Source organism: Amorphotheca resinae (assembly GCF_003019875.1).
Source record: "Amorphotheca resinae ATCC 22711 unplaced genomic scaffold M430scaffold_6, whole genome shotgun sequence".
In the NCBI taxonomy this organism is placed as follows: Eukaryota; Fungi; Ascomycota; class Leotiomycetes; order Helotiales; family Amorphothecaceae; genus Amorphotheca; species Amorphotheca resinae.
The window spans coordinates 1328602-1354092 of NW_020194476.1; the positions used below are offsets into that span (position 1 = coordinate 1328602).

At 49.2% G+C, this 25491-nt stretch overlaps 8 protein-coding genes across 8 annotated transcripts; 3 read left to right on the forward strand and 5 right to left on the reverse strand.

Annotated features, from left to right (window-relative positions):
* Nucleotides 1-261: 261 nt before the first annotated feature.
* M430DRAFT_35110 (hypothetical protein) lies at nucleotides 262-959 on the reverse strand. The gene has a single exon (XM_024866684.1). It carries the CDS (start codon nucleotides 823-825, stop codon nucleotides 499-501), a length of 327 nt encoding a protein of 108 aa, XP_024720993.1. The 5' UTR covers nucleotides 826-959; the 3' UTR covers nucleotides 262-498.
* A 1211-nt stretch (nucleotides 960-2170) lies between these two features.
* Nucleotides 2171-3979, reverse strand: M430DRAFT_121316 (hypothetical protein). Its single transcript, XM_024861802.1, has 5 exons — nucleotides 3814-3979; nucleotides 3720-3764; nucleotides 3374-3654; nucleotides 2557-3318; nucleotides 2171-2507 (listed from the first exon to the last, which is right to left on the reverse strand). Exons 1-5 carry the CDS (start codon nucleotides 3881-3883, stop codon nucleotides 2283-2285), a joined length of 1383 nt encoding a protein of 460 aa, XP_024720994.1. The 5' UTR covers nucleotides 3884-3979; the 3' UTR covers nucleotides 2171-2282.
* Nucleotides 3980-4114: 135 nt separating this feature from the next.
* M430DRAFT_140045 (hypothetical protein) lies at nucleotides 4115-7579 on the reverse strand. The gene is made up of 5 exons (XM_024862644.1): nucleotides 7317-7579; nucleotides 6471-7230; nucleotides 5657-6274; nucleotides 5138-5522; nucleotides 4115-5088 (listed from the first exon to the last, which is right to left on the reverse strand). The coding sequence occupies exons 1-5, from the start codon at nucleotides 7480-7482 to the stop codon at nucleotides 4312-4314; spliced, it is 2706 nt and encodes a 901-aa protein (XP_024720995.1). The 5' UTR covers nucleotides 7483-7579; the 3' UTR covers nucleotides 4115-4311.
* A 1605-nt stretch (nucleotides 7580-9184) lies between these two features.
* M430DRAFT_102222 (hypothetical protein) lies at nucleotides 9185-10748 on the forward strand (the record flags this gene model as incomplete). Its single annotated transcript, XM_024860776.1, has 5 exons — nucleotides 9185-9247; nucleotides 9319-9501; nucleotides 9614-9730; nucleotides 9862-10509; nucleotides 10605-10748. 5 exons carry the CDS (start codon nucleotides 9185-9187, stop codon nucleotides 10746-10748), a joined length of 1155 nt encoding a protein of 384 aa, XP_024720996.1.
* A 369-nt stretch (nucleotides 10749-11117) lies between these two features.
* On the reverse strand, nucleotides 11118-12477 carry M430DRAFT_28061 (hypothetical protein; the record flags this gene model as incomplete). Its single annotated transcript, XM_024865757.1, has 2 exons — nucleotides 11118-12233; nucleotides 12298-12477. 2 exons carry the CDS (start codon nucleotides 12475-12477, stop codon nucleotides 11118-11120), a joined length of 1296 nt encoding a protein of 431 aa, XP_024720997.1.
* Nucleotides 12478-12740: 263 nt separating this feature from the next.
* M430DRAFT_140051 (hypothetical protein) lies at nucleotides 12741-15785 on the forward strand (the record flags this gene model as incomplete). Its single annotated transcript, XM_024862645.1, has 1 exon — nucleotides 12741-15785. Exon 1 carries the CDS (start codon nucleotides 12993-12995, stop codon nucleotides 15783-15785), a length of 2793 nt encoding a protein of 930 aa, XP_024720998.1. The 5' UTR covers nucleotides 12741-12992.
* Nucleotides 15786-16204: 419 nt separating this feature from the next.
* On the reverse strand, nucleotides 16205-19375 carry M430DRAFT_102317 (hypothetical protein; the record flags this gene model as incomplete). The annotated part of the gene is made up of 1 exon (XM_024860783.1): nucleotides 16205-19375. The coding sequence occupies one exon, from the start codon at nucleotides 19373-19375 to the stop codon at nucleotides 16205-16207; it is 3171 nt and encodes a 1056-aa protein (XP_024720999.1).
* A 332-nt stretch (nucleotides 19376-19707) lies between these two features.
* Nucleotides 19708-25246, forward strand: M430DRAFT_19248 (hypothetical protein; the record flags this gene model as incomplete). Its single annotated transcript, XM_024864041.1, has 3 exons — nucleotides 19708-20084; nucleotides 20144-24281; nucleotides 24344-25246. 3 exons carry the CDS (start codon nucleotides 19708-19710, stop codon nucleotides 25244-25246), a joined length of 5418 nt encoding a protein of 1805 aa, XP_024721000.1.
* Nucleotides 25247-25491: the final 245 nt, after the last annotated feature.

Consider the following 25491-nt stretch of genomic DNA (forward strand, 5'->3'; position numbering starts at 1 on the left):
TGGGGGGGGGGGAGATACAAATACCATTCCCCACCTCTACCTTACCTAAGGTAGGTACCTACCTGCCCACCTATCTCTACCTAAATATCTTATCCTATCCATCACACCTAATTCAATAACCCTCTTTGGACCAAAATCACTAGCATATAAAATAAACCTAATACACGCCATCAATCCAATCAATCAATCAATCTGCAAAAATATTGCATTCATTTATTCATGATCTCATGATCTCATGAGAATAATCATTCATATATATACAACCCAGAACCCCCCCCCCAGCAAAAGAAAAACTCCAAAAATCAAATTATTCACATCCACATCTCATTCCATCATCCATCATATCCCTCTCTCGTACCACATCTAACCTCCCCCTCCAAGACATATACAAGTCCAATTCAATTCAGTTCGGACCAATACTCTCATTCTCATCTCATTCTCATTTCGCACCGCTACAAAGTCGTCGTCGTCGCTCAGCACATCATCATCATTACCCCGTCAAGTCCCTATCCTTCCATCATTCCATTCCCCAAAATAACCAGAGAATCGGAATCGGAACCAAATCGTATATATGAGGACGAATAAATATGCCGAGAGAATTGGAGGATGAGGTGTCGTTGTTGTTGTTGTTGTTGTTGTATAAGTCTTTGATGATGATATTTCGATAAGGGGAGATGTTCGGGAAGAGAATAGGATGGGTGATGTGAGGTGAGGTAGAGATGTGAGGTGAGGTGAGGTAGAGATGTGAGGTGTTGGAAGGAGGATGGATGGATTGTGTTTGATGATGAACAGGGACATGAACATGAATAGCGAGGTCGGGTTCATGTAAGGTATGTATGAATGAATGATGGATGAGATGAGATATCAATCTCACACTCTCTTCTTCTTTTTCCACATCTCATAAACGAGTCTCCGAAAGACTCCATTCCTCACATCTCTTCCCCCCCCCCCTCCCCCCCTTTCCCCAAAGACTCCAAAGCCAAAGCAAAAAAAGAGAGAAATAAAATTTACGGATCCGTATAATCAATACCCCCAAACAAGCCCCAAACCACACCTAGCATGGGCGCGCACAAACTCCGATCCTCATCCCCCCACGCCTCGCCGAACAACAGCTCGTACTCCCTCTCCTCCGCAAACGCTCTCTCGCGCGCTTTCCAAGCATGCCAGCTGTGCGCGAAGTCTGGGCGGAGAGGAGAGGAGGAGAAGAGAGGGAGGGGGAGGGGGCTTGAGGGGGAGGGGGGATTGGGAAGTGGAAGTGGTTGGGGGGCAGGAGGAGATGCTGGTGGTGGCTTGATGTTGTTGATGTTGACGTTGATGTTGATGTTGATGTTGATTTCCGGGCGAGGCTTCGGCGAGTGCGAGACCCGGGGCGTTCGCGGCGCCGGTTTTGGCGGCGGTGGGGAGATGGAGTGGAGGCGTCCATGATGGTGGTGATGATGGATGCTGGGGGTTATAGAGGAAGGAAATGGGTATAACAAATAGCAAAAGGAATCCAAAAGCTGAGGGAAGCTTGATGTAGAGGAAGAGAGAAAAGTAAACAAGGGGAGAGGAAGGCTTTATATATAATATATCCTGAGTATATTATATTATATATAGGTATCCATCTTCTATATCATCACGGTAGAGTGGGATCACGAGATATGACTCGAAGCCTCGTCATGTGCTCCGCAACCGCTGAGAATTCGGAATCCCGCGGCTGAGTCACTGACCCCTGCACCGCGTCTGGACCCTTGGCAAGACCCCAGGCAGACTCCACGCGAGAAGCCATCGGCGAATAGTTGATGCGCGATGTTTCAAGTGCTTCCGTGCTTTTGCAACGAAGCCTTCTGGGACACAAACGTGGAAGTGGAAGCCTGTTTCGCAGAAAAGGGCTTTGCTGCTTGGTTGGCTGCTCGCCATTCGCCACGTGTGGCTGTGCCGCATTGTGGCGTTGCGCGAGGCTTATCAACGTCGATATCGGGCTTAGCGCCCGAGCCATCGTACCGAGGCCGCGGGGCTGGAGAGACAACTCGTCTCTGTAGCCTTGAGGAGTGTCAAGGGGAAGGCTGCGCGCGTGGAGAAAAAAAGCAAAGTGTGACTGCAAAAGCCAACGCTGCCTGCATACGTTACCTGTACCACATAGAACCGCATCTTGCATCACGTCGCCAAGTCATACCTGTTTTATGGAAAAGCTCTGCTGATATAGTTGCCTCTATGCTCCATGTCCGCCCAATCCACAACGCCATCATATGCTTCGATTCATGCCCAGTCGTGCGCCGTGCCATATCGAGCTTCGAATCCATTCATTGGTAACCGCCTGCCTTCGCGCGCTGAGATGAACCCAGAATTCCACCATCCAACAGCTCATCAAGAGCCCCCGGGTTCTTTCCCGCTCTGATGTCGAGTTCCGCCCCCACAATGTTCATGTGCTGGATTCGTCGGCGGGCCTCCCGCTCGTACTCCCTGGCTGTCTTGAGTGCAGTAGCTTGTAACGTTGAACGCGCCGCAGAAGGAACGGAAGTGAGAAGCTGCGTGCACATTAGCGTTAGAGGTCCAATCTAGAGCATACCCACTTACCCTGTTCTGTGTATCGATCCGTGCAATGAGCTCCTTGCGCGCGATCATCTGGCCGAGCTCTTTGTCGATGGTCTTCCCTGGCGCTGCGAAAGCAGCGTTCAGGCTGTCCAGAGTCACACATGAGAAAGGGATGAAATACTGGACGATGCTTTTGCTGCGGACCATGTAATAGAGCTCATCGACATGATCTTGGAGGTGTATATCCAGGAGGTAATCCGCCCGGTATGCTTCGAGGATACTCAAGCAAGCAGAGTACCGACTATTAACGAAGAAGGTGATAGCGCGTCTGATGTGAGGTTCGAGTTCCAAGTAGGTCCGGAAGTTTGAGTTCTCAAGCACCCTCTTGTGCAGATCGGATCGCTCCATGGACGCAAGGGCGCATAAGCCCCCGTAAATCGCGACGTCATTTGGACTGATGATGCTATTGCAGCTAGAACCCATACCGGCTTCTGTGCTGAGGAAGTGTAAGGCTGCCGTGTGATAGTTTCCCATATCCATATTTGCCAACCCATCAGCAGCGGCTATGTATTGTTGAATGGACTTGTCATCCTCGACAACCGATTGGATACCTCTGATCTTCTGCACATTGGAGACGACCGAAATCCAATTCCTCTGTTCAATCGCAACTTCGATAAGGTGCATGCTGACGTCCACAATGTGTTTTGGTATGCTGACATCTTGACGCATGCGGCTGAAAGCCTCGAAAGCCTTTGGGAGATCGCCTATCGCCTGGTAGTGTTTACCCAAATCCTCGTTGCCCATCTGCATACCCGCGGTCAGCCATCAAAACATCTAGCAATGGGCACGGATAACGTACTCGAATACTCTCTTTAATGAGGTTGTTCTTATATCCTTTTAATTCGGCCTCCAGCCGAGCCGTCTCCGCCAGATTCTGTTTCCCCACAGTGTCTACCCACGCCTGGTCTCTCACAGCCTCGGGCTCCTGAGGCGCGACCGCCTGAAGGTGATTGCACGCTTCTACATATCGCCTGGTATCTTTGCCAGCCTTCGCTTCGACAACCGCAGCTTTGAGAGCTTCGACCCCGAGGAAGGAGGATGATGTGCCGATGAGGAGGAGACGTTCATATCTGGTTCGTCCTGGAGCTACATTAGCCTCCTAACCCACGCATAAGATAGGATTCCTTCAAGCAGAGGAGGATTACCCTTGTAGTTTTGCACATATGATTCAATATCGAACTTTGGGGGTTCTGTCGAAAGTCAGTTAGCTCTTCAGCCTCTTGCGTCTTTCCGACTTACCGGTCACAAGAGGGCCCTTCTTCGTGCGAGATTGGGTTGGTGAGCTGGGGCTACTTTGCACCGCAGCCATCTTGAATCAGGGCTGGGCCGATGTCTTGTCCAGAGGTGGAGGGAGGATGAATTAAAATTGTGGGGTAACGGTTCGAAGCTCACGATAGTACTCCGTAGGTATGTGCCCAGGCTAGATAGGTAGCTCGCTGCCTTGCGGTAAGGTACGCTTAGCGTGAAATCCACATCACGTGCACAACAGAGCCCCTTCGTTATCAACCACCCCACGAAAGCAAGAGACGATATAATATACAGCTAGTAGTGCATTGCAGTCTAGCAAAATCAACGCTATCTATTGACATTATACCATGTAGTCATGTAGTTCAAAGTGACCTGTTCACCATCCCAGACGCCCGCTCAAATCTAGCCAGGTATATATACGTACAGCATTTACACGTCAGGGAAACTCCTAGATGCTCCTATTCCGATCCAACTCCGACCAATGCATCATTACCTAAACCGTTGATCGGTGACCGTGTTGTTCCAGTCGTCGCGATCCCCTGAGCCCGAGAAGATCCCGTCGAAGTCCAAGTCGACGTCCGGCACAGCACTGGCGGGGTAGCTCATCTCCTGAGGATTAAATACAGAAGACATCACGTTACTCCCCGCACCCATTTGCCCTGTCATATCAAAAGGTTGCTGTCCTTGCAGCAGATATGGCGGGAGTGGACCAAATAGTTGACCTTCCAGGTCATCATAGATACCTGGCCCACTAGTGCCGTTGGAAAGAAACATGGGTGGGGCTCGAGAGCTCTGCATACTACCAATGTTTTCTTGTTTGATATTATCGAATTCTGTCATCGGTTGGTTGGGGTAAGCGAATGGGTCCCCTGATGGGAACATCATCGCACCGAGGTCTGGAAGGCCGCTGTTGGGACTGAAAGGCTGCGACATATTGTATGGTGGCCGTTGTAGAACGTGGTCACTATTAGTGGAATCCGGAGTTCCATGGGAAGATAGGTCTGTGGGAGAGACAAGTTCTTGGAAACTTTGTCTAAGATTTGGGTTTGACATGGTGTTGGTTCTGAACGGAGCATTATCGTAGACAGGTGTTAATACTGGGAATGTGGTCGCTCTTTGGCTCAAGGGTGCGGGTTCTGGCTCAGGCACGTCCGCTGTCCCACGTATACCTTGCAGGTTCGGCGAAGGAGCTGACCGCTTCTTCTTGGCAGCCGCAGCAGCAGAGCGCCCATTCTTAAGCCTCTCAGGCAATTTCTCAAAGAGGGGCTAAATCATGATATTAGTATAGGAAACAAACCAGCTGCAAGAGACTTACAATTAAGGCGCTTGAACATCGGTCTGCGGCCTGACTTCTCTTCGCAAGACCTCTAAGGGCGTCTTTCCCATCATTTGCATCTGCCAAGATCTCTTGAGATCCTGATTTATCCGGATTCTCAAGAACAAAGAATACTAACGACAAAATAGCGAAGAAAGTGGTATACATTGTAAACCAATATGCGCCAATCAAGAGGCCTCGTTTCTTCATCTCAGTCGTGATATGTACGATGTTGCGGGAAACACTGATGCAAGCCGCAGCACAGGCATACGACCGTTCATCGATCGACTTGTTCGCGGAAGACTTCTGAGAAGCGTAATGTAAGAAAGGTCTGTAGAGCATCATCTGGACATGAGCATAGGCCAATCGCAGAAGTTGTTGAACTCTACAGATATTCAGTCAGCATACTCTCATCTAATTATGCCCAAAGAGCACCAAGAGCAAGAAGCCGTATATTCTACATATACTCATTCAAATGAAAGTTGGTAGTCGACAATATAGTCGGATTCGTGAACTTACCTCAGTACTTCTGGCGTTCCTTCCCCCCCAGGTCGAAGTGCCATGGGCAGTTTATCCAGCCAATCGGCCAGGTCTCGCTCGATTTCCCGGATCTTGGCATGGCTGATAACGTATGAGGCCTTCGAAGGCTCCTGAACAGATTGCTCCAAGCCTTTGATCGGGTAGATGTACTTGATGACCTTAGTCAGAATAACCATCAATCGGGTATGAGCATTTGAGGCTGCATATAGCGAGGTTTTGCCGGGAGGCATTGGGTGTACACCTTGCTTCGTGATATATTCATCATCAACCTCAATCGGTAGCTCTTGGTCAATGTCGTCGCTGCTTAGCATTTGGGGAAATCCCAGCAAAGCTGAGACATATGTATCCATTTTGCGAATGATCCAGAACACCCGACGCCTTATTTCTCGTTCTATTGGGTTGAAATTGCCAGAAAGATTACGGTGCAGCCCCATTCTCAGTGATGACCTCAACGCAATGCCAATATATGAATAGCAAGTGCTCAGGTTGGCGGACGACTGAAGAAACAGTATCATGAAGAGGATAGCTTGTAATGATGTAATATCGCGACAATCTGTAACATCCATCATTTGGCGGGCAGCTCTGAAGTACTTGAGTCTGATTATAGATGTTAGTGTCTCTATTGAGGCAATCTCTCGTATGAAACATGAGGGGTCTGAACTATATAGCGTCCGCGTCTCACTCGAGGAGGATCTCACAAGTGAAGATATAATTAGAACAGTACTAAGGTATATAACCGAGGTAGTCGATGAAGGCCCCGTAACGAAAGCATATTTGTAGACAGTTGACTCACCCTTGGTTAATGCTGTCTTTGTAGGAATCTTGTGTTGATTCGTCTAGGTTGTCGGCCGGAGTTGCATGAAACATGCAGCCGAGAGCGAGAATGACATAAAGGAGGGGGAGATATCGGTTTTCGTCGTCGCCAAAATTCTCCGGTGGGATATCGTAAATTCTATCGAACATTTCGTAGAAAGTAGGTTGGTGTATAAAACGAAGTAGAGCGCATGCGCAATTTAAGGAATCCTGACATAAGGCCCTCGCTGTCTCTCGAGATGGAAGGCCCATTGTGTTTGGGAGACCTGTCTCGAGCGGAGAACCCAGCGAGGACCTGGGCGACTCATATAAAGGATCCAAGGGCTTTGATCGAGGAAGTCGAGGCAGAAGGGGAGCCCGATAATCGCCGCCTAACAAGTCACCAAATTGCTCGCGCATGCGCCTGACAAAGACAGCTCCAGACGACCCTCCATGGAAATCCCAGTGTCCGCACTCGTCAAGATCAAGCTGACCCGTGGATTCAATCATGGAGCGCAGCTGCGAATCTTTCTCTGAGAGTTTCGACTCGCCGGAGTTGGCGGTTTCTGACGAATCTTTGTTGGCATTGCCCGCTTGACGCTGCTGCTGAATGATTGTATCAAGATTTGGGTCATTCAGATCAACGTTCGGGAGGACGGTTTTGAGAAGCGACTCGGCTCGTTGTAGGCGGGCTTCAAGAGCTTCGATGTATTGGGGTGCGGGGTTCCTTCTCCGATTCGAAGGCTGATCGTATGTACAATCTGGGGAGCATTAGTCGAAACCCGATAATTATGGCAAAGGTGGGATTGAGGGTCGGGAGAGGAACGATCGCACAACAGAGACATACCATAACTATAGACCGTACAATGAGTACACGGTTGCTTCCCATCACACTTGATCTTCTTCCTGCGGCATTCGTCGCACGCCCTCGTGACGCGCCGCCGCTTCTGCAATGGCGCCGGAGTGTGCGACGCGGGGGTTGAGGTCCCGGGGGAAGTCTGCCCTGGCATCATCTGCCATTGGGTTGCGGGGATAGGATTGGGGTCCTCCTCGACCTCGAAAGATTCGGGGGAGGAGTGGCCAGGACTGGCAGCCGATGGGGCCGTTGGCATCGCCATAGTACCCTGAGCGAAGGTTGCGCCTGACATCAAGCAGAAGATTCAGCACGTCGTGGAGAAAAGGGCTTGTCGCATTTCAATTCCGCGCCCCGCCTTCTGGGGGACAACACTCGGGCAGATGGTCGTTCGTCTCCCTGGTGGTGGTAGGCGATGTTGACGTTGGAAGAGATCGAAAAGCCGCAGGCCAAAAAACGCAGGAAAGGCAAAACCCCCACCGAGGACGGAGGATTACCTACTTGTCTTAACGCCCCTGCTCGCTCGGCTCCGCCTGCGACGGGATGACGGTCGATTGATCAACAACGGACTTTGGACACTTGGGCTTTTGGGCTTTTGAAATTGGATTTAGTTAAGATGACTGGCAGAAAGAGAGCACCGTGATAATGGGCGCGTGGCGCAGAAAAAAGAAGAGTTGTAGAGAAGAAACTTCGCAGGGCGAAAAAGAGGGGACCTATGGATATTAGTATGCTCCCTTAGCACAAGTGAATTAGCACGGAGTAGTTTAAATAGGCTGAGCGCTTTCGTTGGAGGCAGAGGCCGCGGTAGAACTACTGGTCCAAAGGACGACGGGCCTAGGCAGGTCTTCAGGTCAGGTATCAAGGTATCAAGGGATCAAGGGAAGGGATCCAAGTATCGAGGTACCTGACTGTGCATTGCTCCCGTAAGAGTAGCCGGCCGGGCGATCATCACTCCAACATCGGAGGAGGATATCGATCGAGCATTCTATTCCTCGGTGAAGGCCATCTCGAGGACAGTGTAAGATGTCAGCTGCGCCCATGCCTCCTTTTCTCTTCGGGTTGTTGGGAATAACTTGGGAATAGCAATGCCTCCTGAGGTATTTGTCTGCGGGATCGAAGGCCGTAGATCTATCTACTTATTACTATGTGCTGACTTCTAAGGCATATCTCACACACAATAATACAATACTACTGTATGAAGTATTTATATCTCATTGTATCCATTTTTGTATCCTTGTCTACTATAGGATCTATTATTGTATTAGGAGGTACTAGGCCTGCTTTGATCAAAGCGCCTCTCCCTCTCCTATTATGACGGAGTACATCCTCACGGTCTTACGGAGTATAGTCACCAACAACCTACCTTACCTACCTTACGTGCCCCTATTATGATCAAGGACCTCGACGCCTTCAAATCTGCATCCGTAAAGTCTTCTTCCATCAGCTGGACAGGAACGACGTTCTCTGCAGGACCCAGTATTTGCCCACCCCGGCTTCCAAGCTGCCAACCAGCTCTTATAGATCCTTTCCTAGCGCAGCCCCAGATGCATCTTGGAAACACATGCTCGATTTATCCAGTTACACCTCTCCCTCTTGACACTCGTCTTCCCCCCTCCCCCTCTTTCAGTTCATTCATTTCCCAAAGTTGCACCTCAGTTGCACATCCCAAGACTCCCATTATATCAGACCAGTCCTGTTGAGCTGAGATACGCTCGACAGACGTCATAAACCCCAACCAACGGACGGACTTTATAAGCCTTCCTTGAAATATAGACTGCTTTTCAAACGCCGTCCCCACCCCTCGCCCAATCATCCATTATCAAACAGAAAAAACTGTCCAAAACTTATCTATCTGGACCATCATGTCCACGAAACCCATCTTCGTGGCTACGCATCCGAGAGCGTGTAGCACCGCTTTCGAGAGGGTGAGCACTGAGCACCGAGGCTTGCCATATTTCCCTGCCCCGCCTGTTCAACGACTAAGTTCTTCCGTTAGGTGTTCATGACTCGTCGAGATATCCTCAACTGTGTCCACGAGCCCTTTGGAGACGCCTTTTACTTTGGGCCTGAGAGGCTCAGTGCAAGATACGAGAACGATGAGAAGGCTCGCGAGGAGAGTGGCTTTGCGGCCAGCACTTATAAAACCATCTTCGAGAGGATTGAACGAGAGGGCAAAGAGGTTCGAAATTAACTCTTCTTCCTCCACCATGGGTCTGCTCCCTCAGCCACTCCGACATTCCCACGAGCCGCATTCGAATGGAACAAACCCGGCCTGAAAAAGGGGAGCCAAGCAAGTGCTTGGATTGACTAAATCTTCGCAAATATCACTACCGGAAAGCCCCTTCAGTTTGTATTCTAATCGCTCGGGGTCAAATATTCTACAGTACTTCGTTTTCAGCCCCACTGCTGTTAAGCTCTCTGGCTTCTATCCAGACTTTGATTTTACCCAGACGACTTCAAGTTCCAAGCAAGCGCTGTTACCGTGTTACCGGCACCAATAACTTGAAGGTTGGAGGTCTGGGAAGCTTACACTGCACAGGGAAAACGCCTCTTCATCAAGGATATCACCCACTACCTCGTCCCTCCGGAGGGCAAGCCCGCAAGCATCGCACCTTCCCTCGGCGGAAAGAAGGTCAAGAAAGGAGTCGGCACAGACGGGAACACCAACGGCTCGCACCAGGCTCCCTACCCGTACGACACCGCCGCTGAGCCCGGCAACCCCACTGTCGTACCCGCCGCGATCCTGAAGCAGTTCCACTTCACGTTCCTAATCCGGCACCCGCGCTACAGCATCCCCTCGTACTGGCGGTGCACCATCCCGCCGCTCGACAAGGTCACCGGCTTCTACGACTTCATGCCCTCGGAAGCCGGCTACGACGAGCTGCGCCGCGTCTTCGACTTCCTGCGCGCCGAGAAGCAGATCGGCCCGGCTCTCGCGGGCCAGCACGGCCGATTGGAAGACGGCGAGGTCAGCATCACCGTCATCGATGCGGATGACCTGCTGGATAACCCGGAAGGCATCATCGAAGCGTACTGCAAGGAAGTCGGCATCGATTACAGCCCGGCGATGCTGAACTGGGACTCCGAAGAGGACCATAAGAGAGCCCGAGAAGCCTTCGAGAAGTGGAGGGGCTTCCACGATGATGCGATCAACAGCACCTCACTCAAGCCGAGGAGCGCCGCCAATGTAAGTTCGCTTCCCCCTTTCCTTCTATTTTCGCTTGTCCACGGTTCGAGATAGGGATCGGACGCCAGCTGAGCTGACCTCGTCCCCCCCTAAAGAAAAAGAAACCCAAGACAGTAGAAGTCGAGGACCAGGAATGGATCGACAAGTATGGGGAGCGGGCTCAGAAGATCATGCGGGAATGCGTCAATGCCAATCTCCCGGACTACGAGTATCTGAAGTCGTTTGCTATCAAGGCTTGAACAATGTGTGTGGTAGGTAAGGGGACATTGCGAAAGGCAGGTATGGGAAAAGAATTATATAAATGCTGGGATAGTTAGTGGGTTGGAAGACTGTACGGTGGGATGGGATACCTTGCCTACTGTGCGTAAGTAACAAGGGCCGCGAAATCGGGTTATGGGAAATAATAAACGCGAGGATCAAACTGTACGGTGGCAATACCGTACCTACCTAGGTAACAAGGGCAGCGAATTATGCTTGTTCATTTTTCTAATAGGATTGCTATTCACAATATGTTATACATCTATCCCAAGCCATCCCAAGCCATGAGGTGAGAAAACCCCTCCCTGGGACTATATAAGTCTATTTTTACAATAGTGATCTTCTCCGGCTCAGTTGTCACTTTGCTCACTCTGCTCACTCTCCTTACTTTGCTTCATCTGCTGCTTCCTTTGCCTGGCTGCGATCCTCTTCGCCTTCTGCCTTTCGGCCTTGGCCTTCAAGAGTTCCTGCACTTCCTGCAGGTGCTGTTCTTCGGTGATGCCGCGCTCAGCAAGGTATTTCGCATGCTTCTCAGCCTTTGTTGCGAAGTAGAGCGCTTGCTTTTCAGCCTTCTCTTTCTCCAGTCTTTCTTTCTCGGCTTGCTCGCGTTCGGCCTTGAGCTGCTCGCTCTCGGTCTGGGTCTGTTGGCTCTCGACCTTGGCCTGCTCCTTCTCCGCCTCAGCCGCGGCTTGTTTAGCCAGTTTCGCCGCTTGTCTCTCGGCCTTGGCTCTCAGAAGCTCCTGCAGTTCCACCTGGTACTCTGCTTCGGTGATTCCGCGATCGGCGAGATACTTCGCATGCTTTTCGGCTTTGGTCGCTAAGTGGAGCTTATGCTTCTCGGCCTTTATCCTCTCCTTCTCCTCTTCTTGCAGCCTCTTCTCCTCCTCTTGCTTCGCTCTCTCTTCTTCTCTCTTCTTCTGCCTTTCAAGCTGTGCCAGCACCTTGGGGTCCTTCATGCGCTCCTCCTCGGCCAGCTTCGCCCTCTCGGAGGAAGGCAACCGGTTGTTGTTCCAAGCCTCCAATTTATCATGGATCACGTTCTCGCTCCAGGTCTCTGCAAACTGTGCATCCATCAAGTCACTCCATTTGACTTCCACCGTTGGCACCTTAACTCCTTCTTCGCCCTCCGCTTTCAATTTCAGCCCGATCTTCTCTCCTTCGGGGGTTCCTATCTTCGCTAGCACTGAAGCTATATCAGCAACGCTGTTGGCCTTCTGATCGGATATCTTCCGCCCTCTTTCCTTTCTTGTTAAGATCTTCCCATCGTCGTCCGTCAGGAGGGAGTCATCCCAGGATAATTCATGCAGTCGTCGATATTCCCGCAGTTTCTGGAAGGCGGCGAGTCCGATCGATCCAGCCCCCTCAGGGAACTGGATTAACGCTAGGGGGGCCCAAAGGTCTTTTCGTAGAGCCCGAGGGACGGTTTTCTTGCCGTTGAAAGGCAATTGGCGGAGGGAGGCATTGTTCTTTTTGTTTCAGGTCAGAATCGAAATTTTATCCAGTAATAGAGGTTGAGCTATGATGTAGTACCTTTAATGATTTGGTTAAGGAGTAGACGATTTGATTCGTCTGGAATTGGTGGAAGACATAAATTTGTTGGCCGTGTTCTGGCTTTGAAGCACGGGAGACAGTTGTCGTGGAGGCATGGCGCACTTTGTTGGCATTGCCTATTGCATGCCTTGCGAGGTCTGAGGTCGTCCGAACGCTCATTGTGTGAAAGGAGCGTCGAAGGAGGTATGTATTATCAATGGCCCCTTGATGTCCGTCGTCGACTTGAACTTGGAGATTTTCGAGCTCGAGCTCGGTCAATCCGGGGCTAGAGCAGATGCGACCTAGCGCCTCGCTTAGCAGGGGCTCTCCTGGTTTTCGACTTGCTCCGTGATCTGCCTCAGGCGCTCAGCCTCGTCCAGCGCTGGAACATGCGAGAAGGTGCCACCGCCATTGAGGTCATTCGAATAAACTCACCCCATTAGAGTTGACGTTAAGTGAATAATTACATAAATATCTTGTGTCGGCGTTGTCGCCCCATTCTTTCTGATCATTTACAAACTCAATTCAACTGTCGTTTGATCAGTTAATCAGTTAATCGTTCACGCATTTCTTATTGCTTATTGCTAGTAAAGCAATCAATTGAGCGGTCTCCCCGCTGTACGACTACTGAGCACAACACGACATACACAGATCCCACGATTGATTAATACAATTTAATCTTTACCACCGACAATATGTCGACCTCGAGTATGAATTTCACGGACAGGGCAAGCAAGTCCCTGTCCGATGCCATGGCTGTGGCAGAACAATATGCTCATCCGCAATTGCTACCCCTCCATCTGGCACTCTGCCTCCTCGACCCTCCTCCCGATGAATCAAAAGACCAACAAGCAACCGTCAATGCATCCCACGGTTCTGCATCACAATCATTATTCCGCCAGGTCGTTGAACGCGCCCATGGCGACCCTCAATCTTTCCAGAGAGCCCTTCAGAAGGGTGTCGTCCGATTACCAAGTCAAAACCCTCCGCCCGAACAAATTGCCATGGCGCCCGCTTTCTTGAAGGTCTTGCGGGCCGCACAGGAGTTACAACGGACTCAGAAGGATTCCTATATTGCTGTTGATCATCTGATAATGGCTCTGGCACAGGATGCTTCGGTTCAAGCAGCTTTGAAGGAAGGGAACATCCCTAACCCCAAGGTCTTACAAGATGCAGTTCAGCAAATTCGGGGCACTCGTAGAGTGGACTCGAAGACGGCAGATGCGGAGGAGGAGCACGAGAACCTCAAGAAGTTTACAGTCGATATGACCGCGCTGGCCAGAGAGGGAAAGATGGACCCTGTCATTGGCAGAGAAGAGGAGATTAGACGAGTTGTCCGAATTCTGTCGAGACGGACGAAGAACAATCCCGTTTTGATCGGAGACCCTGGTGTAGGAAAGACCACTGTCGTCGAAGGTCTTGCCCAGCGAATCGTCAATTTGGATGTACCGGACAATCTGGCAGCCTGCAAGTTATTGTCCTTGGATGTCAGCTCGATTGTTGCGGGCAGCAAATACCGAGGAGAATTCGAGGAGAGAATGAAGGGAATATTGAAGGAGATTGAGGAAACCAAGGAGATGATTGTCCTCTTCGTCGATGAGATGCACCTTCTTATGGGAGCTGGCTCGAGTGGTGAAGGTGGTATGGACGCGGCCAATATGCTGAAGCCCATGTTGGCACGTGGTCAGCTTCATTGCATCGGCGCGACGACTCTTGCAGAGTACCGGAAGTACATCGAAAAGGACGCGGCCTTTGAGCGTCGTTTCCAACAAGTCCTTGTCAAAGAGCCCACTGTCTCAGAGACGATCTCAATCCTGAGAGGCTTGAAGGAAAGATTTGAAGTGCATCACGGAGTCAACATTTCGGACGGCGCCATCGTAGCTGCGGCTGAATTGGCGGCTCGATATCTTACTCAAAGACGGCTTCCAGATTCGGCAGTTGATCTCATCGATGAAGCCGCGGCGGCAGTCAGGGTTGCCCGAGAATCACAACCTGAGATTCTTGATTCCTTGGATCGAAAACTCCGACAGCTCAAGATCGAAATCCACGCATTGTCAAGAGAGAAGGATGAGGCCTCTCAAGCGCGCCTCGAACAAGCCAAGAAAGATGCAAGTGATGTCGAGGAAGAGCTTAGACCTTTACGCGAGAAGTACGAGAGCGAGCGAGCCAGAGGCAAGGCAATTCAAGAGGCAAAAGTCAAGCTTGATCAATTGAGAGTCAAGAAGGATGAAGCTACTCGAATGGGCGATGATAGCCGTGCTGCAGATTTGCAATACTATGCTATCCCAGAGCAAGAGGCATACATCAAGAGCTTAGAGCAGGAAAAGAAGGCCGCTGATGCTGCCCTGAGCGAACACCCGGATTCAGGCGGATCCCTAATCACCGATGTTGTTGGACCTGATCAAATCAACGAGATCGTTGCTCGTGCAACTGGTATTCCAGTCACGAGGCTCAAGACTTCCGAGAAGGACAAGCTCCTACATATGGAGAAGGTTCTTGGTAAGATCGTTGTTGGCCAGAAGGAAGCTGTGCAAGCAGTCTCGAACGCTATTCGACTTCAACGATCTGGGCTCAGCAATCCAAACCAACCCCCAAGCTTCTTATTCTGTGGACCCTCTGGTACCGGAAAGACACTCCTTACCAAGGCTCTTGCGGAGTTCCTCTTCGATGATCCAAAAGCTATGATTCGACTTGATATGTCCGAGTATCAAGAACGACATTCCCTCAGTCGCATGATTGGTGCACCCCCAGGATACGTCGGGCACGACGCAGGTGGACAGCTCACAGAGGCCCTTCGCCGGAGACCATTCTCAATCCTCCTTTTTGATGAGGTGGAGAAGGCTGCCAAAGAAGTCCTCACCGTCCTCCTGCAGCTTATGGATGATGGCCGGATTACCGATGGCCAAGGACGCGTTGTTGATGCCCGCAACTGTATCGTTGTTATGACATCCAATCTAGGCGCCGAATACCTACAACGCCCCAATGCAGCAAATGGCAAGATCGATGAGACTACTAAGAAGATGGTGGAACAAGCCTTGCAAGACTATTTCCTCCCTGAATTCTTGAACCGTATCAGCAAGACTGTCATATTCAACCGCCTTACAAAGGCCGAGATCCGCAGGATTGTCGATGTACGCCTTACAGAGATCCAAAAGCGTCTGAGCTCAAACGGCAAGAATATCACAATCGATTGCTCTCCTGCTGTCAAAGATTATCTCGGAGCTGCCGGTTACTCACCTGTCTACGGTGCGAGACCACTGGCAAGGCTGATCGAGAAAGAGGTCTTGAACAGACTTGCGGTCTTGTTACTGAGAGGCAGTATCAAAGATGGCGAGGTTGCAAGAGTGGTAATGGAGGATAACAGAATCGCTGTGCTTCCAAACCACCAAGGAGAATCCGAGGAGGAATCTAGTGAAGACGAAATGGAGATTGATGATGTAGCTGAGGAGTTGGGAGGAGATGATATGGAACTTGCTCTTTACGAATAAGGAGATGATGATTTGTTATGAACGCATTGAGCGAGCGGTTTTTTTTCCTCTCTTTTTTGTATGTTCTGCAACAGCATGCATTGGGAGCCTACCTGGCTGGATGATATTGGGAACAGCAGACTGGTCTATATGAAAGACGGATGTATATAAGGGGAGAGTAGTAATCGTACATGAACGAGGTACGATTTGATGAACATGAGTATTAATTTTAATTCATGATGTGATCCCAAAACCGATGTGACTTAGATAACAATCAATTAGGTGTTATATTGACTACAGATAAAGGTAAGAAAGAATCAAGAGGCTCTGTTGAAGCTCTTGGATATTCCGTATGGGCGCCATGGAGTAGACCCAATTAGAAGTAGCCCCTGAGCAGACACCACAACAGCAGCTTCCAAGAATTCTCGAAACAGGTTTATTTACTCAGTAAGTCTCTTAACCTTCTTCTCTTCCAGCTCCCGCATCCTATCAAACCTATCCTCCAAGTCGACATGGACTCTCAATTCCTTCTCGCCCATAACTCTCCAAGTGCGCCGCAGCTCCGCGAACTCCACCAGCCCATCCAGCTTTTCGAAACCTATGACGTAGAGCTCCTTTGCCCATGGGCAGGCTCGCAGTGCTCTATGCCAGATCTCTTTGGCATGTGGTCGGAACTGCGGTGTTTGCAGAACGTACAGGATGTAGAACCTCCAGAGACCGGCGGAAGATTTGGATGAGGGTGAAGAGAGGGCGTGCTCGAAGGCGGAGCGCACAGAGTGGATGGTCCCGTAGTTGATTTCGTAGTAGATAGCGAAGAGACGGGAGGTGAGTGTGTCATTCTCGGGGGTTAGAATTTTCGAGACGAGGATCATCCGGACGCGGTTATCGATCCGCATACGGGATTCGTTGAAGACGTAGAGTGAGAGGAAGATGGTATTTCGTGGGAAGAGGGTGAGGAAGTTGGTGAGATGTTCTCGGATAAGGGCTGGCCGGAAGGGACCGATGCGAGCGTGGTGGTATAGAAGACGAGAAGCAGATTGCAGGAACAGCTCGTGAGAGGTTGTGCTACCTAGGTTGCGGTCTATAAGGGTCTGGGAGAACTTGGTATAGCTGGAAAGTGCAGCGTCGATGTTGCCTTGATTGCTTGATATTCTGTCGGCAGCTAGATCTGGGGAGAGATATTCGAGGAGTGCTAGACATTCGGCATAGAGAACAGCATGGTGTAAGTGACCAGACGAGATGTAGAAATCTCGATTTGATGAGATATGCTGCCTTGTTCTTAGGAGGATTGCAGGAGTAGCAGTAACAGTCTCACCGAGAGTGCAGTCTGCGATAGAGAGGAGCCGGCTCAGCGCAGCACTATGGTCCGACTCCTCAAGTGAAGCCCAAATCCAACTCTTCCAGAGAATGATTGAATCTCTGCCTTTATCTTCAGACATCGATTTGCTCATGTTAAGAGCAGCAGAGAAAACACCATTAGAAACCTCCTTGTTCCCTCTTGACCATTCTATCATGGCATAGGCGTTGTACAGTCTAAGACTCGAGGGGTGTTGCTTAAGCAGGCCCTTCGAGATCTTCTTGATCGTTTCAGGTTCATTTCGCCATTCAAACGACAGATAATACTCAGCTAGATCTTCATGTGGATGCACCGGTATGAGTTGCTTGAGGGTATTTCGAATCCAGCTATAAGTCAGGGGCCCGTTATCTCCAGCATAGTTATCTTGCCAGACTGGGAGGCTCTTGAACCAAGTTACACCAAACATAGACTCTGGAGAGGCCGGAAAGTTTGATGACGGAGTCTTGAGGATATATGACATGTCTGCTTTTGTATCGTCCTTGGGACTATGAGACGTCGACAAGTATTTGCGAATGATCCACGCAGGGTCTGCCTCTAGTAGTTCTCCTCCAATGAAAGGGTCAGTTAATATTTCCGACGTCTCTTTGTCGCCTGTACCCAAGGGTGGTAGGCGGCAGAACAGCAGGAACGCGTTAAGGAGTGACTTCCGCAAATTTTCCGATTGAGATGGCAAGTATATAAGGAAATCTTCAATGTCTGAGACCAAGATCACCCGAAAGGGGTCGTCCTCTACTACCTCGTCCATCGTCCTAGCAGGAAGGCGTGATGCGTTCGATCTTAAACGTTCGGCCTTTGCCCAGCTTTCAAACAAATCTTCGTTATCCAACAGATCTCGTGTTTCATCGGTCAAGGCATCAGGAGGTTCGGCGGTACTTGAATTTGTCACGAAGTGAAGCCAGCCTTGAGCTCCATCTTCACCAATCCGTGGCACCTCGCTATCCCAAAACTCCTTGAAACTTGCGACTTTCTCTTCGTGCGAACCTGATGACGGAGAAGCAAAGAAGTTGAACTCAAGTAGGCCTTGCCAGATGGCTATGGCCAACTCCGAATACCCTGACTCTCGTGTAAATATTGTGAACCTGAGCAAGACGTAGAGAAGTTGCTTATAGAAAGAATCAAGGGTATCTGCTTTCGCAGAACTGATAGTCCCTAGCAAAAGCTTTATCCTCTTCACGAAGACTTCTCGTACTTCTTCCCATCGAAAATTTGTAAACGTGGCTTGTTTGAAATTCACATAGCTCTTCCATAATACAAGACTGTCAATATTCTCTTTTGAAATCTGCTCCCACCTTTCTGCTTGGGCCTTTACCTCCCAGACCTTTGAGCCTTCGGTCATTAAGCCAAGCAGGAGTTTTTCCCTGTCGTGTAATGATCTAGCTTTTTCCAAAGCCTTCTCATACATATGGATCTTGATGTCTGCGGTACTTCGGATCTCAGCGTTAGTGACCCGGCGGCGGCCATCTTCCTGAATGAGAGTGTCTTGATGCTCAATTAATGCGAGCCATGCATCAATATCGTGAGGAGATTGTTCAACTTTCCTCGATAATTGAATGGTCTTCTGCTTGACGGCGTCATCTAGTTTTACTGTTCGTTCTGGTCCTGATGACTCGCTCTCAGTGGCATATTGAAACGTATCATCCGTAGGCTCGTCTTTCAGCTTTGATTTACCATGTATGGATCGATAATTTGTTTCATCATCTTCGGAGTCAGAGGTATTCGCGACCTCCGCTCTCTTCCGTTTCCTTCCCCTCGTTGTCAGAGAGATGAAATCCAATTCGCCCTCAGTAGAGCGCTCAACTAAGAGTTCTGGGCGTATCTTCAAAAGTCGAGGCCTTTCTTTCTCAAGCTTCGAGAAAATGTACTTGTCCCGTGAGTATAATTTTGAATCCCTCGGGTTGACCAAGACAATGCCTTTCTCGTCTCCATAGTCTCTGTCAATCTTCATGCCAGACGGGGCTCCTAAAACACCACCCGCCCCAACCCGGTGAAAAGGCGGCACACTGTACTTATGGATGCTCCCATAGATCAGGTTCTTCACATCGCCCTTCCTGTCAATTACCCAAAGGGATTCATCTCTTGCCGGTCGCGTCTCATGACGAATTCTTTCCCTAGACCTTGATCTGTGTCTTCGATGCCTTGAACTTTCTCGATCATTGGTCCCTGATTGATGCCTTTCCTCCTCGATTTTATCAGTTGGCGCTGGCTTTGCTCTGAAGGATGCGAATTTAGGTACGGTAGTCTTAGGATCAGACATCGTGATAATCTCCGACTTGTATCAATAATCGACAACTGCCAATGAGACGGCCCCCAAAATCGAGATCATCGTCGTCAGCTTCAATGGTCCCTCTTGGGGCGTGAAATTTAGGCTGTCTTGAAGCAAGATGAAAGAGATGACTGACCTATCTGGGGTAGGTATGAATTATATCACGTGACATGGCAGCCTCGTGTGGCGCCCGCGTTTTAGCGGTAAAACAAAAAAAAAGTCTCGATAGCGATAAAGAGGAATTTGAAGCTACTGTATAACTCAACCTCCAAGAAGGGCCTTGTGAATGTCTGTTCTCTTTTGAATTCCACGACAGGCTCACAATGGCGACCAATTTGGCAAGCCAACTCTCCCAAATTGCGGCCAATTCCACAGATACCCTGAACCTTAAAGCACAGAAGGCGGCACATTCAAAGTCGTTAATATTTGAGCCCAGAATCGCTGCGTCGCAAAGTTTTGACACCATATATACATTATGCCATGAGGGTTTTCAGGAGTTATGTCTTCTGGATGGGCGGTTCTTGGAGTTCCAGAGAAATATTTTCAGCGAGCAAAGTCAAGAAGAAGACAGAACCCAGATGACCGCCGAAGAGAACTCTGAGCTCGACAAGAAATTGGAATCATTTTTGGGCTTGGTTGGTGGGCGATTAAGATTGAATCCGGCAATTAAAGCAGTTGAATGGCTGGTCAGGAGGTTCAGGTAAATCTATGATACCCTCCCAAATGTCACACAGGACCATGTCTAATGAGTACTTGCAGAATCCACGAGTATAACACCTCCTTCGTCCTGACAACCTTCCTACCCTACCATACCCTCCCTATATTCCCGACCCTTCTGTCTATCCTTCCTGCCAATATCCCAGCGCATTACAAATTTCTTCACCCATACATACGATCATTAGCTCAACCTCAGAGACACACCATAGTCCACGCCGCAACAAACAACATTCTGTTCGCCTCGACTTTGAATGAATATGTACTTCGCATAAGCAAAGCTCATCAACACTACCCAGCTCTCCTTGCTTTTTGGGCTGGTGTTATGACTGAAGCTACCAGCGGAATGCTGGATAAATCCCGGTCTGGTAGAAAAGGAGTACAACAGCAGAACGAACAAGATGTCATATTGAGACTGTTGCCGGTATTGAACGAAGGACTGGCTATGAAGAAGGTGCCTGATCTTCGTATTGGGTGCTACATGCTACTTTCTGTCATGGCTTCGAAAGGTGGACTGGACGACAAACTTCTCACAGCAATGATGGAGGCCGTAGTGCTCGGCTGGACCTCCGAAACTACCTATCCTGGCCTTGTCTGTTTGTCAGTATTGGCACAGCACAGAGGAGCAAAACAAATCACAGCAAGGCTCACAAAAGAATTGTTGAAGATTCCCGATTTACTTACTCTCATCGTTGAGCTATCTAAAGGGCGACGTGTTGATAAATTGGCAAATGGGCTGTCTCTCGCACTTGTGCATCGGCTTGGGAAAAAAGGAGACATTACAGGACTCCCGATAGTCGTACAGATTATTGAGAAGCAGTTATTGAGCGACGCCCAGGCTTCAGTGATTGTCAAGGCGTTGCTGCTAGTTGCACACCAAATCGATAACAGCAATGCTTCACAAGAAGACCTGCGATCACATCTTGCTTCTTCTCTGGTGACTCTCACACAGCTGCCAGGCCATGTAGGGTCTGTGGTTCGAGGAGCCTTGAAGGAAACAGACATCGACATTGACGAATTAGAGATGAAGCTACACACCACCATCAGAAGAGAGGAGCTTCCCGAGCCATCATCGGGCGACGTGGAAATGGTAGATGCAGATGTCGATACTGAAAGTAATAGACCCAACTTCTCGACACTTCTCCAACAACTTTCGAAAAGGACCACCAACGAGTCTTCATTCTTGTCCCACGAATCCTCCCATATCTACTCGGATCTATGCCAAGCATTTCTAGTCGCTACGACTAGTACTGCAGACCTGGATCTGTTTGATGAGATCCCCCTACTTCGACGCAGTTCTGCACTGGAAGACACTATTTACCTCAGTTTCTATATGAGAACTTGGTGTGGCCCATATCCAGTTATGGCTCGGATGTCAGCCATTCAAATGGCAAACCGCTGCTTGATGAGTGGAAAGGAATCGAACGTAGATATACAAGCGATAATTCCTTACGCAATCGCAGCACTCGGTGATCCCGCCACAAAAGTACGCCGTGCTGCCGCAGAGCTTCTCATTACGATGGATCAATTTTATCCAGCCAAGGTCGAATCCAAGAAAAGTGCAAAGCAACTTCGACAGTGGGCTTTTGATGACATATACGGTGCAGGCGAAGAAACTCAAGGGACTGAGTGGCTTTCACCAGATGTGGTCGTTCGTCTCCTCCGAGACGTGCTCCTACCGGCTTTAGAGGAATGTGTCCTTGACGGAAAGCATATCGAATCGGTGTTCGAGAAATCCATGAATAGTCCCCGCAGCTCAGACAGCCCCAAGAATCAGGAAAAGGGACGACTTTCGCAAGCCGCTCGATTATCGATCTTGTCCTTCTTAGCCAGTCATGTCGTTCATACCCCTACGTATTTGGTCAAGCTAAGATTACTTGCTTCTCTTAATCAAATCCGTAGTATTGCTACCACATCAAGGACAAAAGTTCTACTCCCCGTTCTTCAGAAATGGGCATCACTTAGCCCATCAGAGGCATTGGAACACTGTCAAAATGAGAAAATCGAGCTCAGCGAATTTAATGAACAAGCGGTATTAACCGTTGCTGCAAATGACAAAGAAGGCCTCCAACTTTTGACAAGAATTATCGATGGAGACCTCGCAGCAGACCGGGCTGAACTTATGGGAGCAGTATTCAGAAGACTGCGGGCCATGTGGCCTTCTTTGAAAGGCGAAACTCGACTACAGACTGCCCAAATGCTGCTGGATTCCTCACAGGCTTCACCAGACAATGCAAACTATCATAAGTTAGCTTCTGAGGAGTCAGCTGAGCTACTAAGAACCTCGCCACTCTCCACAGATATACTTCTATCCTTCCTTACGCAACTTCCAACAGCCGCACAGCTCGCTGGCACACCTCCCGCTACCAAAAGGAGACGAACTAGTCATGGTGAAGTTGCTAGAACCCCAATTCAGGATTCGAAGCAACTCTCTGCAGCTATTAGGAAGGTCACATTTGTCTTACAACTCATTGACAGTTCCGATCCAGGCACTCGCCCAGAGCTCCTCAAGGGCCTCTTCAATGCGTTGGCTGAACTGCAACATTTCAAGGCCCAAGTTGCTTCAGAGCTTGCATATCTACAGGGCCTAGTACTGGGTAGTCTTCTCGCCATTTTACAGTCTTTCAAATCAAATCGCAACAGGAAATTAGATCACTCGGCTGTTCGCGCAGATCTACTTGTTGATTGTGTTCAGAAGACTGCAAGTCCGCAAGTACAGAACGCCGCACTGCTTCTCATTGCCTGTCTGGCAGATACTGCACCGGAACTTGTTCTTCATAGCGTCATGCCCATCTTCACATTCATGGGCAATTCGGTGCTGAGGCAGAACGACGATTACTCTGCACACGTCATAAGCCAGACTATCCGCGAAGTCATTCCTCCATTGATCTCGTCACTTCGAAAGGAGAAGGGCAATCCAGTCACTGGTGCGGCCGAACTTTTATTGAGTTTCGTTGCAGCCTACGAACATGTCCCGGCCCACCGTCGGAGAGGCCTCTTCACCTCTCTGGTTCAGACTTTAGGCGCAGAGGACTTCTTGTTCGCGCTATTAGCTATGCTGGTTGACAAATATGGCCCAAATGAAAGTATCAAGACCTTTGCGGTTGAATTGTCAAGCTCATTCAGTGTTGAGATACAACTTCAATCAGCTGTCAAGTACCTCGAACTTGTTGGCGATATTCTCAAACCGAAACCGACCTACTCAAGCGTCTTGCTAAGCACCAATAATGAGGGCATTCAAGACCCTCAAAAATCGGCCTTGAACGAGTTGACACTCTTGCCACATATTCTTTCTCAAAAGCGCTTGATTGCCCAGACAGGGAAATTGCTTGCTCGCGACGATATGGATTCAGCGAGAATTCGCGATCTCTACTCGACTCTATTGGAAAATCTCTTGGCTCTTGCGGACACATTGAAGAACCAAAAGCGTCTGCATAGTGCTTGTGGAGACATTCTGGAGAGTCTACTCGGCCTCCTCTCTACAAGCGAGTTTGTCAAATCTGTAGAAGGCCTACTAGACGGTCCAAATGAGTCATTACGCCGCAAGATACTGCGCTCTTTAGAAGTTCGTATCGATCAAGAAAGTCAATCAGATGCCGTTTCGAGGGCAGCAATGCTTGGTTTTCTGCCGCAACTCACAGCAATTATTCGAGAGTCTCAAGATGTTCTATACAAGCACACAGCGGTGGCTTGTGTTGATAAGATCTCAGAAAAGTACGGGAAGAAAGACCTCGAAGCTGTGGCAGCTGCTGCCCAGACAATTGCGAGCGATCATTGTCTCGGCCAGTCAGATGATCGTCTCCGGGTTATGGCCCTTTTATGCTTAGCCTCGCTAGTGGAGATCCTGCGAGAAGGTATTGTCTCTGTATTGCCCATAGCTATTCCCAAAGCTTTGGAATATATGGAGACGAGCGTGAAAGACAATGTGGAGGCTCAAAAGCTGCACAATGCAGGATATGCGTTCATCAGCTCACTGGTCCATCACGTGCCTTATATGATTTCAGGCGGATATCTAGACAAGCTTCTTTCGATATCCAATGCATCTGCTGAAGCCGATCTTGATGACGAAGCAGACGAAAGCAGGGTCCAATGTCTTCAACTTGCCGCTAAACAGATTGATGCCAAGAGCCTTTTCGGAGCTTTGGAGAAGAACTGGGAGGAAGCCGCTGCAGCAGGGGTTCTGGTAAGAAGCTCCACCTATTCCTTTTCCCTTATTTTCTGGTTTCAGTCCACTAACAATTATAGGCTCTTCGCGAATATCTGGAAGTCCTCAACATTGCCCTTGAAAAACATCCTAGGAGCATTGTCACCAAATACTCATCGGTTCTGGCCAAGATATTCCAGAATGCATTTGATCTTCGCAGACAGTGGGTGGCTGCAGCAGAGGATCATTTGTCCGCCGAGACAATGAAAGAAGTAGAAGCTGAAGTGAACGAGGTCGCCATCAAAATGATTTACAAATTCAATGATTCGACATTCCGACCAATGTTTTCCAATCTCGTCGACTGGGCGTCAAAGTCTCTACCTAAGAAAGATAAATCGGGTAGAATATTACGCCTGCAAAGCTTATATGGCTTCATGATTGTTTTCTTTGACAATCTCAAATCAATTGTTACCAGCTATGCTACCTATTTGCTGGACAACGCTGTGGAAGCACTGAAGACTGTGGATCTAAAAGATGAGGAGTCGAAGGAACTCTGGTCAAGAGTGCTTCGGACCTTGGTCAAATGCTTCGAATATGATCAAGACGACTTTTGGCAGACTCCATCTCACTTCAGTGTCATTGCCCCTGTTTTGAGCGCGCAGTTCGTCCATGCTTCAGGATTACCATTGGTCCAGGAGCTTGTGCCTGCCATTGTTGAGCTTGCTGCTGCTGCGGATTCGTCAGATCACCATAAGGAGCTCAATGGGGCGATTCTCAAACACATGCGATCCGAGAATGCCGGTATCAGATTGGCGGCGGTGAAGTGCGAGCAGGCTTTGACTGATCGGTTAGGCGAAGAATGGCTATCCATGTTGCCGGAGATGTTACCATTTATCAGTGAACTTCAAGAAGATGATGATGAGGTGGTTGAGAAGGAGACCCATCGCTGGATTGTAAAGATTGAAGGAGTTCTTGGAGAGAGTTTAGACTCTATGCTTCAGTAGATTATAAAAGTAGGGTAGGAGGTAATCAAAATAAAGAAGAGTATGCAGATACCAATCAATACCAATACCAATACTAAAAGAATACTGATAGTAATTTTATACTTTTATGATAACGCATATAGATGATTTCCAGATGATGACTACGACCTTGGGCTAAAATTTATGGACATATTCAAAGATCCTAGGTACCTCCAGGTACCTACTAATTCAAGATGGATAGGTAGATTCGCGGGTCATGTGACTCG

What these genes read in the sequence shown, in the direction of transcription:
- M430DRAFT_121316 (XM_024861802.1), bottom strand. Translation starts at nt 3,883, where the DNA reads ATGGCTGCGGTGCAAAGTAGCCCCAGCTCACCAACCCAATCTCGCACG. An exon ending in ATATGTGCAAAACTACAAGG is followed by an intron (nt 3,655 to 3,719) that starts GTAATCCTCCTC and finishes ATGTAGCTCCAG; the next exon opens with GACGAACCAGATATGAACGT. An exon ending in TCATTAAAGAGAGTATTCGA is followed by an intron (nt 3,319 to 3,373) that starts GTACGTTATCCG and finishes GCGGGTATGCAG; the next exon opens with ATGGGCAACGAGGATTTGGG.
- M430DRAFT_35110 (XM_024866684.1), bottom strand. Translation starts at nt 825, where the DNA reads ATGAACCCGACCTCGCTATTCATGTTCATGTCCCTGTTCATCATCAAA.
- M430DRAFT_140045 (XM_024862644.1), bottom strand. Translation starts at nt 7,482, where the DNA reads ATGATGCCAGGGCAGACTTCCCCCGGGACCTCAACCCCCGCGTCGCAC. An exon ending in TTGTACGGTCTATAGTTATG is followed by an intron (nt 7,231 to 7,316) that starts GTATGTCTCTGT and finishes AATGCTCCCCAG; the next exon opens with ATTGTACATACGATCAGCCT. An exon ending in GGAACGCCAGAAGTACTGAG is followed by an intron (nt 5,523 to 5,656) that starts GTAAGTTCACGA and finishes GAATATCTGTAG; the next exon opens with AGTTCAACAACTTCTGCGAT.